The following is a 12,280-nucleotide window of genomic DNA, read 5'->3' as shown; positions in this document are numbered from 1 at the left end:
GCCAAGCTGTCACGCGAAATGATACAATCGTCTATATTTGCCTTATTTGTCGTTTCTCTCCCTCTCTCTTTCTTTCCCTCTTTTGCATAATCCCTTCTCTTCGGGAGAATATTATCGAAGTGAAGCGAACGTGATTGATAATGCGGAAATCATTCAAAGTGATATAATCGTTATTTTCATTGCGCTTTCCAAATGCACGTTTTACGTCACATTACGTCTTATAGTGTCGTTTTGTGTAGTATATATGTTATTTTATTTTTGTCCTGAATATGTACGAGAGTTTGAATAGATTATAAATTGTTATTTATATACAAAAAAATGTAACATTTCAAATATATATTTCAAAATCAAATTATTAAACATTATTATGATAAATATTAAGATTTCGGAATTATTGCATGCTTATAGCACTTTATATATAATCTTTAATGAAATTTATAATATATAGATTAGTATACACACCCACACATACAGGCATATATGTATAGTATAATATCTTTTACACACACATACATCGTGAGTGTGTAAAGTGTTAAATAAAATCTATAATATGTAAATTAACACTTTTTAAGAATATCAAAATGAATAGATATTATAATAGATATATAAATGTGAATAGATATTTTCTTCTTTTAATGATATTTTATCTTTTTCTAATATTTTTACTTTAAAATTGCGATAAATGCACATTGATTTTTATAGTTTTGTCAGTTTGTCATTAATAAATATACTAGATTTATTAATTTTCGACATAGTTAATTAATGCAGTTTCTCCTTAAATAATATATATTTTGATTGTAGACACATGTACTTACATTGACTGATGCTTACCTAGGTAAAATAACAGAAAGTCACAATAAAAAACGTCAAAATAACAAAAAAATGATGGAAAAGTGAGTTTTTGTAGTCATATTTTGACGAGCATTTTAAGATCATTTTGACGTCATTTGACATTACTTTAATATTATCGTGATTTTCTGTTCTACTTGGGTAGGATACTCGGTACTAATCAGAACAGCGATCATGTAATTATTTCTCTAAGGAAATGTGAAAAATAAAAAATTTCTTTGTTTTGAGTTAATTATTGAAATTAATGGCGACTTTTTTATTATTATTATATATATATATATATATATATATATATATATATGTGTGTATACATGTATATAAATAATTATAATTATGATTATTATTAACGTACCTATTTATTATAATATATAAAGCATATGAAATTTATTTATAATAAAAAAATAAACAAAATAAAAGATTTAATCAATATTATAAAATATGATTCAAGCACAACCATGATTATGCATTATTATAAAATATTATTATTTATTATTACGTTTGAACTTATTTAATCGATATTTAAAAAATCTTTAACTTTATTTCTTTTTTCTGATATTTTTAATTTTATTTTTTGTAACAGATCTAACAGAAACTTAGTTGTTTCGATAAGATGTATAGCTGGTATTCATATTCCGTTCTTGTACTCAAGATCATCTCGCGGGTTTTATTAAAGGAGTTGTCTCAAGACTCCGTTCAGCCAATCTATATATTATATTGTGTATGATATGCATTGCTGCGCATGCGCCTGAGAATCCCATGTTGGTTCATGATGATGGCCAATGGTGGCGCAGATGAGCGCAGACAGAAACGATTCAACAGAATTGGTGCGAGCATGCGGTGATGTGCGATGTGTTTGCAGTAATTTTCCAGGCTGTTTAGCGGTATAGAGTGAGAATACGGTAGAACACGATAGAACAATTTAGATGCATCACGAAAATGCTCGGTATAATCGTGGCTGGGCGACTTGTAAGTTTAAGACTTGTAATCTTGTTGATGTGACGTGTCTGATTAATCGTTGTAATTCTAGTGTACCAAATTATTTCAATTGTATGTGATGATAGTGTCTTTTTCTTCTCCTTAGAATAATAGCCTGCTCCTACTGTCTGTTATCTGTTATCATATTTTGCTGTATGTCATATTTGTATAACGATTTATGAAATTTTTTTTTTTTTTTTTTTTTTTTTTTTTTTTTTTTTTAATTTCAGAGTTTCTGTCTTATAAGGAAATTTATGAACAAAATAATGAGATATATAAACTTCCATAAATAGGGATTAAAATTAATTGCTTTTTTATTGATTCTTTATCAATTAGTCTTATACAAATAGAAAGTAATTGCTAATTTATATGCACTGTTGCACATATACTAATGAACTAGTGCGTTGATTATAAGATTTAAATCTTAGTTTTAAATGATATTTATATAGGAATAGAAGGAGAGAGAAAGAAATAAATATGCAGTATTTAATATGATAAAAATATATGATAATATTCTCTTTATTAATCTTTTCATGTTTATTATAATCAATTATTATACTAAATCCATTGTTATATATTTATTTTTAAAACTTGTCTCATATATTTAATACGTAAGACATTCTATTTTATTTAATAATAGTAAAAATTTTGATTTTTGTTTCCCAGGTTCAAACTGACTTCCAACAAGTTGGGGAGAATCAATTTTTAATTACTGTGCCTGATGCAGACAATATAAACCATATAGTAGTCTTTCTTACTGGCACTATACCTTTTCCAAATGGCATGGGAGGTGCAGGTAAGATAACGCAATATGTGTGAACTATTTTTTACATAAAAAAATTATCAAGATATTAATTTAAAAAATTTTTGTTTTTTACTAAAAGTCATATTAGAAATTGATGATCATTAATATGATAAACTATTTGCACAGTGTATTTCACTTGGCCGGATGCAAACGCGCCACCCAACTGGCAATTTCTTGGGTATATTTCCAATGTGAAACCATCAGCCATCTTCAAAATATCAAATCTAAAGAAAAATCACGAGTTCGAGAATAGCAACGTGGGAATTTTCGGGATCGGTAAGATCTCGCACGTCGCGCAGATTGGCGTGTCGGTGGAACCATTGGAGATAATCGAGTTGCAGACAGCTACGGTCGCCGCAACCACCACCAACACCTTTGCGGAATTTGTACAGAAAATGCTTACGAATTTTGTGAATTATGTGACAAGTTTCACAGTGACGCAAACGCAAATGACGCCAAATCCCACAGAGAACTTTGTACCCTTATCAACATTACAAAATTGGTATGAGACTTTTGAGAGGCGATTACAGCAGAATCCAAATTTCTGGAAGTCGTGATTATGGGGTGATTATCGCGTGTAATAGGTTTAAATCTTGTATATTTCAATATATATATATATACAAACACTTTATAGTGAAGACCAAGCTTGAGTCTGGTGTATTAGCGTAAGCTGCACTGAATTATCAATATGAATAAAAGTGAGATTGTCACTTTTATATTGTTGTCAATAAATAATTACAAGTTTGCATAAGAAGATGAATTTTGATAATATATACGCTTAAAATATATCGATATCTTTAATAGATTTTTATATATTGATGTTTAATACATTTCAAAGGAAATAATTAGAATTTGCTCTACTTAGATGTAGCTAATTATTTACTTGGATTTTGCCTGTTTTTCTAAATAAAATTTGGTAAATTTATGACAAAATTTAAAAATTTCTATTATATATACAATATAATTACATTGAAAATTTTGAATTGTCATCTTGCAAATTAATAATTAAACCATATTAGTAAAACAAGTATTTGTAATCTATTGTTAAGAATAAGAAAAATTAAATAAATTAATAAAAATATATGCATATTGTAAATTCTTTTCTGTATATCTATTATTGTATAGAAATTATTTTATGAAAAAACTATTTTTATTCTTGCTGAAATATTTTTTATTGACAAATGGAGTTTTAAAATTAACTATAAATAAATACTCAAATTAAAATAACTTTTCTCATTTTTTAAAATTATTTAGATATTTTTCTTTTTTATATCATTTTTTTCCCGATTCTCATTCATCATTACATTTTTCATTAGGCTTGAAACACATGGTGTGATTTTTCGCACGTAATCTAGTAACTTACTAAAAACGCGCCATACAGAGTGCAGTACTTTTAGTAATTTACAACTTACGCGCATAGTCGCGCGTATAACGCAAAAAATTGTATATGCTTGTTTTGCTACCACGTGACAGGCGACATGGAAAGGCACCTTTAGGTCGCGCGTATATGTGTACGTACGTAACTGTCAGTACGATCGAGCACGGCAGCTTTCACGTCGATGGTACGAGACTTTCGGAGCTCCCAGGGGGATACGCGAAGCTCTTATCGAATCTCGTTATCGCGGACGTTCCGTCTCGGCCGCGACGAAACTGACGCGCGGCCATGAGGTCCACCTGCAGGAATGACAACTGATGGTCGTCGTCGTCGCCGCCGCCGCCTATACTCGCGTCGAATCCGTGTCTCTGGCGCCTCGTCGTCGCGGTGGTGTCCGTGAGGACGATGCCCCGCGTCGCGGTGCAAGATCGTTAATGCGTGGCGTTTCGTTGCGCTTTCGGTTTATGGATTACGCGTGAAAGAGCACGGACTACAATAGGAGCGAAAGAGAAAGAGAGAGATCTTGAGGACATACAGGCGACGTACGCTGTCGTCCATCAGCGTGGAATATCTCCTGCCAGTTTCCAAGTGAGTAGGAACCAAAGTCTGTTCGCAAGATTACTTTGTGCGTTCTCTCTCTTTCTCAAGGTAAAAAGAAAGAAAAAAGGAGAGGGAGGAAGAAAGAGAGAGAGAGAGAGAGAGAGAGAGAATCGCGCGAGTAATTACGCGCCGTATGCGACGCGCGTCTCAAGGTTGACACATGTCGCCTGGCTCGGCCGCATAACAAGAGCGAAGGAAAGCCGTTCGCATTCGTTGGAACGGAACGAAGTAAAGCGTAACGGAATACTCGCGCGGCTGCACACTGCGATTTCGACCGGGGAGACGCGCAATAATGGATTTGTGTGTGCTCGTCTCTCTCTCTCTTTTTCTCTCTGTCTCTCTCTCTCTCTCTCTCTGTCTCTCTCTCTTCCTCGACTGCGCTACACATTACGTATCTTTTCGCAATAATATAGATGCTGTGCGTCTCTCGTCTAAACGGTCTAGAAAAAAAAAGATTACTCGTTTCCCAAAGCTCTGTTCAAACACTATGCGTGACAGATATTATTGTCATGTCCTTTCGGCCGAAATTAATATATATGTTACAAGAGCGCTGTAAAATGCGCGGAGAGGAAAGGAAGAGACGTTCGGGTTTTCGACTCCGTCGAAAATTAATTGATCTCTCCTCGGTCGCTGTCCCTTTCCACGCACGCGGTCCCACCTATGTACGTACGTATGTACGTATTTGCATACGTGCAATCTCGACGGGGGGGGGGGGGAGGGGGAAAAAGAAAAAAAAAGTCGGTCGGCCGGAATTGGCGATAATCGACGTCGGTGTCCGGAGCGAAGCGAAGCGAGATCCGCTTTCCCCGCACTTGACGATGACACTGCGATTAAACCGCGATGTATATAGCGAGGACGCGTTCCAATAGCTCGCGAATTGTTCGGAGGTAGAGAAGGGAAGTGTAAGATGAAAAATTGTATGCGGAAAAGAGTTTGAAAAGAAAAAAAAAACATACAAGTCAAAGTATAATTCAAAGTATAATAGTAATAAATTCGTTTGCTTGATTTGCATCTTTTACATTTCAAATGAGAAATGAATATATTCACATTTGAATTTGAGGCATTGATAAAGAGTAGAAAATATATGCATACAATTGAAAAGAATATGAATAGAATAAGAAGCAGCCGCACTTATGATAATATCACTATATACAATAATATAAGAACAATATAAAATTAATCTACATTACTTAAATCACGCAGGAAAAATATGGAAAAATTTTGACATTTGTTATTTTGAAATAATAAATATTTACAGTATTATCTCATAGAGGATTACTTGGATTTAGGTATAAACAAAAGAAATATTTTTATTGAAAAAATATCTCAATAATTGCAACAGTTCTATAAATATAATAATATAAATATAATATTTTTCTTGTGCTTTAATTATATTGTACAATATTGTAATTAAAAGTTATTTTTTATCTTAGAACACTATGTTACATTGAAGGCTATTGACAGTGTAAATATTGATGTGTCATATATTTGTGCAAGTCAGAGTACACAAATTTTTCAAGTTGATGTGTTACAGGAGGCAGGATATCTTATCATCTCGGAATATTTGATAATTGAAATATTGGATACTTGCTAATAAAGATTCTATTAAGTAAGTTGAATTAGATTACTAGGAACAATAATGAGTATCTTCTATTTGCTTTAAAATCTTGATCTCTATGCATACTTGAAGTATATATATATATATATATATATATATATGTATATATATTTATATGAAGAATTAATTATACCAAATGACGTAAATCTTTGTTATAGAAAGCGCAGAGATGGAAAGTTCCGAGGAACCGACCAGTCTGCAATCCATATGTCATCTACACGCCTCAGAATTGTTTCCCAAGCATACGCATTTTGAATGCGAGGATGAAACACTGACAATTCCATTCACGCCATTGAGTGGGGAATCGGTCGTGGCACTGGGACGAACGACAGACGGTGTTTTGGCACTTTCGAATTATAGACTTTATTTGCAATTAAGCCAAACATGTTACAATATACCTCTGGGTCTTATCGAGCAATTGGAAGTCAAAGAGATTTTTTATCTGCATATTGGATGTAAAGACGCACGTTCTTTAAGGTATATCTAATTAATCTTTGTATAGATTCTTCATTTTTTGGAATAGATTTAAGAAGAAACTGCATGGATCAGCTGTGTCAAAAGTTAATAAATCTAATATTTTGATTCATAAATTTGACATTGCACAAAGCACTTTTAAAATATAAAATTAATAATTTATTTGTAAGTTAAAGGTTTTCTTTATAGAATTAAAATTTTTGTTTTTATGAACTTTAATTACCATAAAATTTTCATGGTACAGTTACTATAAAAAAATTAATTTAATATAAATAATTGTGATTTAAATCTACAGGCCAAATCTTTACTTTAACTCACAAATTAATTATAAATTTTATATTTTAAAAGTATTTTGTGTGCAATGTGAAATATATGAATCTCAAAATATTAGATTTATTAACTTTTAATGTATTAGAGAAATGTATTAAATTTATTAATGTAGCTAATCTGTGCAGTTTCTTCTTAACATTTATCTCGCCTTTTACATTATTTATGGATTCATTACTGATACACAACAGATTTCTGTAGCTGCTTTAATTCAATGAATATTGTATTAATATTTTAGTTGTGCATTTACCACAAACGAACACTGTTTAGAGTGGTTTAAACGATTACACAAAGTGACCTATCCGCGAAAAAGTATAGAGGATATATTCGCGTTCGCTTACTATGCATGGTCCATAGAAGAGGGCAAGGATTATCTTAGACTTGGAAAAGATAATAGTTCTTATATTACCACTTTTAATTCAGAGGTAGGTATATACCTTTAAGCTTCTCTGATTACAGAAAATTTTTTGTACAAATGTCTTCACAAAACTTATATTCTCTTTCAGGTCGAGCGATTAAAATTCAATTTACATGGTACATGGCGTATAAGTCAAATAAATAAGGATTATCGGATGTGTCCATCCTATCCGCCACAACTCTTAGTTCCTGCTTGCATCTCTGACGAAACCCTCGAGTTTGTTGCCAAATTTCGAAGTTCCAGACGTATTCCAGCTATTGTGTGGAGGTATAGTGTCTTTTATTTTTTTACGTGATTTATAATCGATTATTGTATCTTTTGTGTGTCTTATCAAAGCATATTTTAAGGCATGTGAATAACGGTGCCGTAATAGCTCGCAGCAGTCAACCGGAAGTTGGTTGGCTCGGCTGGCGAAGTTCCGAGGATGAGGACCTTTTGAAGGCTCTCGCAGACGCGTGTAGCTATGATAAGGGCGAATCTACGATGGTAGACTCGCCTATTACATACTCCGACGTTGGTGACGACACTATAACACCGAGCGCTGCCAAGGTAAAGGTCCTAATCAGATGGTTAATCAAATCGACGAATAAAAATTTAAAAATGTACTGAAAATAAATTTAAAAAAAATAGGACTCCTAAATATTGATTATATATAATTTAACTTAATATTATTATATTATTCAAGTGTATAATGGAATTATCTTTTGTGGATATTTTATATAAATAATTTTTCTTGCGTATGTGTATGTGCAGAAAGTTTTAATCGTCGATGCGAGGTCGTACACAACAGCTGTAGCGAATCGGGCGCGCGGTGGTGGCTGCGAATGTCCAGAATATTATCCAAGTTGTGACATACAATTTATGAATCTACCGAATATCCACTCGATACGAAAAAGTTTTCACGCCGTGCGACAGCTTTGTGCATCAGATGCAGATCAACCAAAGTGAGTTGTTCTTCTAGACAATGTTATACAATTCAATAAAAACTCGTTTATTTTTTTTTATTCGTCTTAATCAACAATATAATTTTTATATTGTAATTACAATTTCTTTCTTACAGTTGGTTAAGTTTGTTGGAAGGTACGCGATGGCTGCAACACATGTCGGGCTTACTTCGGGCGGCGGTCACCGTGGCTTCCGCGATTGAGAGGGATGGTCGACCAGTATTAGTACACTGTAGCGACGGTTGGGATAGAACGCCTCAAATTGTCGCGTTAGCACAGATACTACTTGATCCGTACTATCGCACTATGGAGGTAGACAACAACTTCTAAAGAACTTCTACAGAAAAAAAAATTCGATTTTACTCATGTTTTCTGTTTTAGGGATTCCAAGTTTTGATTGAGAGAGAATGGTTAGACTTTGGACACAAGTTCGCGGATCGATGCGGTCAAACGATCGGTTGTGACGATCCCAACGAGCGTTGTCCGGTATTTCTTCAGTGGCTTGATTGCGTCCACCAGTTGATTCTGCAATTTCAATGTAGCTTTCAAATGTCGTCGGCGTATCTTGTAAATATCTAATAAATAATCCTACTAAATCGAGATATGTATTATCGGGAGAAATTCTTCTCGAGCGATCTGACATTAACAATAACGTGTGTTTCAGGTGAAATTAGCCCAGCATACATACTCACAATTATTTGGTACATTCCTGTGTAATACCAGGCAGGAGAGGCTGCAATTGAGAATACGCGAACGTACGTTTTCCGTTTGGCGTTTTCTCAACTCGACTGCATTCGTGAATCATTTATATTCACCGTTAAAGAATCAAGTACGTTGTGTCAATCAAAGTATGTCGCATTACTAACACATCTCTTCACGAAAAATAACAATTTTTATTGGTTTTATCGTACGTAATGTCAGGTATTATGGCCAAGTTGCAACGTGCGCGATCTCGTCCTGTGGTCCGAAGTGTATTTAGGTTCTATGGAATCGTCGCTCGGTATGAGAGACGATAAGCAGAGGGTGACGATGATCGACATCGAAGGCGGCGAGAGCGAGGAACCGCAAGGACAGATGACGAAAACGAGATCGTACGGCGACCTCATGCACGCTCCTGATCACGCAGCTTATTTACACCGAAGACGTAGCGATCCGAGTATTTCTATGGAAAAGTACGTAATCTTGACGATAATTGAATTTTTACGATAAGTTACATATTTTTAAATTCATGCTGAGAGACTTTTCTGCTGCAGAAAATTCGATTCTCTAGCGCTGGAGACTGAGACGGATCAGAAGAATGCGAAAAATATAGATGATAATAAAAATGAAGCTGCGAACGAGAACTCGCTGGAGACTGAACCCAAGACGAATCAATGTACTGTAAATCAAACATCCAACGATTCACCCGCCAATCCTTCGGTAGATAGTTCCACCGACACTTTAATACCTAATAATGATTCTGCCGTTGCAATAGTCAACGGAGAGAAGGAAGTGTAAGTGCTTATTACTTCATATTTTTGTTTGTAACGCGTTGACAGAAATTTATATAAAATTTATTAAAATTCTCAGACCACAGACAAATTCGTCGCGGGATATTGTTTCACCATGGATTGAAACCGGCACCACCACAACCGGACGGGCCGTTTGCTCATCGTGTAATCGCAATCACAACGAGGGTAGTGATGTGAGTGATACTAGTGCCCCATTGATATCAAGAACTCCCAGTAGCATATGTCCGGCTTCTCCAACCCATCAGGACGTTATGCTAGATAATCCTGACTGGCTGGACGATGTTGACGGTCTTCCTGTCATATGTTGTGACGTCCAAATGCGAGTACAACAAATTATCGTAGAACATAAGGTACTTGAAGCAGCAGTTATTAGTGTTCTTATCGCATTCTCCACAAAAATTTCCCCGAAAATATAGCAGGCGACATATTACAGAACGAAAACATCCCGCTCTTTGAAATCCTTTCAAGCGATAATTGCGTTATAATTAATATAACTTTTAATTTATTTTTCCAGCTTAAGGAAGAAGCTCTAAGGAAAGAATTACACACAACGAGGCTGGCACTAATCAAGCAAGTCTGCAATCACAATGCCGATACTGATCGTATCGACGACATTGTGAGTAAAGTTCCTGAATCGCTGATTCTCACACGAACATGCGATGATGCGACGATATAATAAAACTTTATGCATCGATTCACAGGGTTCATTACCGGATTCCGTGGGTAGCACCGGTGAACACGGAGAGTCACTACCATCAGATATGTCCTGGGAAGCTGTGGATGAGCTGAGCCCCGCACCTACTCTCTGGGTGCCCGATCATGCCGTGACTCGATGCATGGGTTGTAACACAGAATTTTGGCTTGGTAGACGTAAGCATCACTGCAGGTATGCATTTTACGTGAAACCGCGATAAATTTTTAGATTTCTTTAAAAAATGAAAAGGCATGCATGGTGATAAGAAAATAAATCTTTAGCATAATTTTGTATTATGCGATTAGATGCTGCGGCAAGATTTTCTGCGCCGACTGCTCCGAGAACTCTACTCCTCTGCCTAGCGAACAGCTCTACAATCCCGTGAGGGTGTGTAGCGACTGCTATACGCGATTACATCATCATCATCATACAAATTCCTGTCCGTGTAACATTCGCCATCAGTGTGCTAAAGCGGAAAATGAGATGGATCCCTCTGAGATGACTCCTTCGCAACCGGCAACATGTCAGAGGTCAAGAAAGCTACCGCCCGCTATAACGAAAGACACTTGCTGCGATAATCTATTGCAGGCGACACATCAGAAAACTCAACCATCCGTTGCAGCAGCTACGGCAAATTGAAGAGGTGGGTCTGAAAAACCGAGCGAGAAAGAAAAAGCCGAGGAAAGGCAATCTGTTGGGGATAGCGCGATTCTCCTCTCCATCGATTGTCGATCAGCATCACCTAACTCCGCGCGGCGCGCATTGCATCGCCGGATTTATACATACTTTGTATCAGATATATACATAGCATGCGGACTAACGCGTCTAGAGTGTCCTAAGCGATTTAATATATTTATTGCTAGATTAATAATTTGTACGCGAACAAGAATGTATAGCGAATACGCAGAAAAAAAACGGCAGAGAGAGAGAGAGAGAGAGAGAGAGAGAGAGAGAGAGAGAGAGAGAGAGAGAGAGAGAGAGAGAGAAAGAGAGAGAGAGATAGTATACGAGGTTGTACATACCCTAGGAGTAATCTCGAGCTAAAATTCCTGGCTTCTTCTGAGAGATTCAGGGAGATCCTTCAAGTTTACCCGTTTCTCTAAATATCTTCGCGCTTAGCACGTTGACAGGTGGTGAGTGGCAAATTTTTGGATAGGCTGTGATCGATGTCTAACTTTGTTAGACGACTATACTACGGAGCGAAGTGCTAATTAATTGTCAATTTGATCACGACGAGAGCGATCGTTTGTTAATTAGCGATCGAGATTAACGGTCGAGCGAAACGAGCGAGATCGTATTTCTTATATTGCCGCTGTATGTACGAGAATTGGGATATTAAATGTCATTATCGCACGCGTCTGATGTCGATCGGATTCACATCTAAGATCCATATTTTACCCTTCATCGTGATCCCTCCTTTATCATTAGATCTATCTGTTGACGAGGAAAAAACCGTTCGCCATTGTATTAGTAAATGTTATACTTAGTTAAGGAATTGGTTCGTATCAAGTGTGTTATATATTTCGTGTGCGCTCTACTGAGTTCATCATTTTTAACTCTGGTATCACATCTGAAATCTGCATCTTTGTATATTGACAAAGTCAAATATTCGACTCGATTTGATTTTTTCGATCATGGATATTTTACGAATAAATGTGGGCGACGTGTACTAAATTTTAAAAAGCTTTAT

At 35.5% G+C, this 12,280-nt stretch overlaps 2 protein-coding genes across 4 annotated transcripts; both read left to right on the top strand.

Annotated features, from left to right (window-relative positions):
* The first annotated feature begins 1,637 nt into the window (after window positions 1-1,637).
* Window positions 1,638-3,450, top strand: LOC140663743 (protein OPI10 homolog). The gene is made up of 3 exons (XM_072888171.1): window positions 1,638-1,815; window positions 2,491-2,620; window positions 2,756-3,450. The coding sequence occupies exons 1-3, from the start codon at window positions 1,786-1,788 to the stop codon at window positions 3,184-3,186; spliced, it is 591 nt and encodes a 196-aa protein (XP_072744272.1). The 5' UTR covers window positions 1,638-1,785; the 3' UTR covers window positions 3,187-3,450.
* A 676-nt stretch (window positions 3,451-4,126) lies between these two features.
* LOC140663571 (phosphatidylinositol-3,5-bisphosphate 3-phosphatase MTMR4) lies at window positions 4,127-12,262 on the top strand. Of its 3 annotated transcripts, none has more exons than XM_072887814.1 (16): window positions 4,127-4,592; window positions 6,139-6,213; window positions 6,381-6,699; window positions 7,262-7,448; window positions 7,530-7,708; window positions 7,789-7,990; window positions 8,195-8,385; window positions 8,502-8,697; window positions 8,767-8,952; window positions 9,050-9,214; window positions 9,307-9,557; window positions 9,639-9,878; window positions 9,955-10,246; window positions 10,411-10,512; window positions 10,598-10,782; window positions 10,896-12,262. In XM_072887814.1, exons 3-16 carry the CDS (start codon window positions 6,392-6,394, stop codon window positions 11,227-11,229), a joined length of 3,018 nt encoding a protein of 1,005 aa, XP_072743915.1. In that variant the 5' UTR covers window positions 4,127-4,592; window positions 6,139-6,213; window positions 6,381-6,391; the 3' UTR covers window positions 11,230-12,262. The 3 variants fall into 3 exon arrangements, with proteins under 3 accessions (XP_072743915.1, XP_072743916.1, XP_072743917.1); XM_072887815.1 differs by having other exon boundaries at window positions 4,127-4,652; XM_072887816.1 differs by lacking the exon at window positions 6,139-6,213.
* The last annotated feature ends 18 nt before the right edge of the window (window positions 12,263-12,280 follow it).

This window comes from Anoplolepis gracilipes, chromosome 3 (genome assembly GCF_047496725.1).
Source record: "Anoplolepis gracilipes chromosome 3, ASM4749672v1, whole genome shotgun sequence".
Classification (NCBI taxonomy): Eukaryota; Metazoa; Arthropoda; class Insecta; order Hymenoptera; family Formicidae; genus Anoplolepis; species Anoplolepis gracilipes.
Note: the sequence above shows the minus strand (reverse complement) of the source record. Positions and strands in the feature narration are given on the sequence as shown.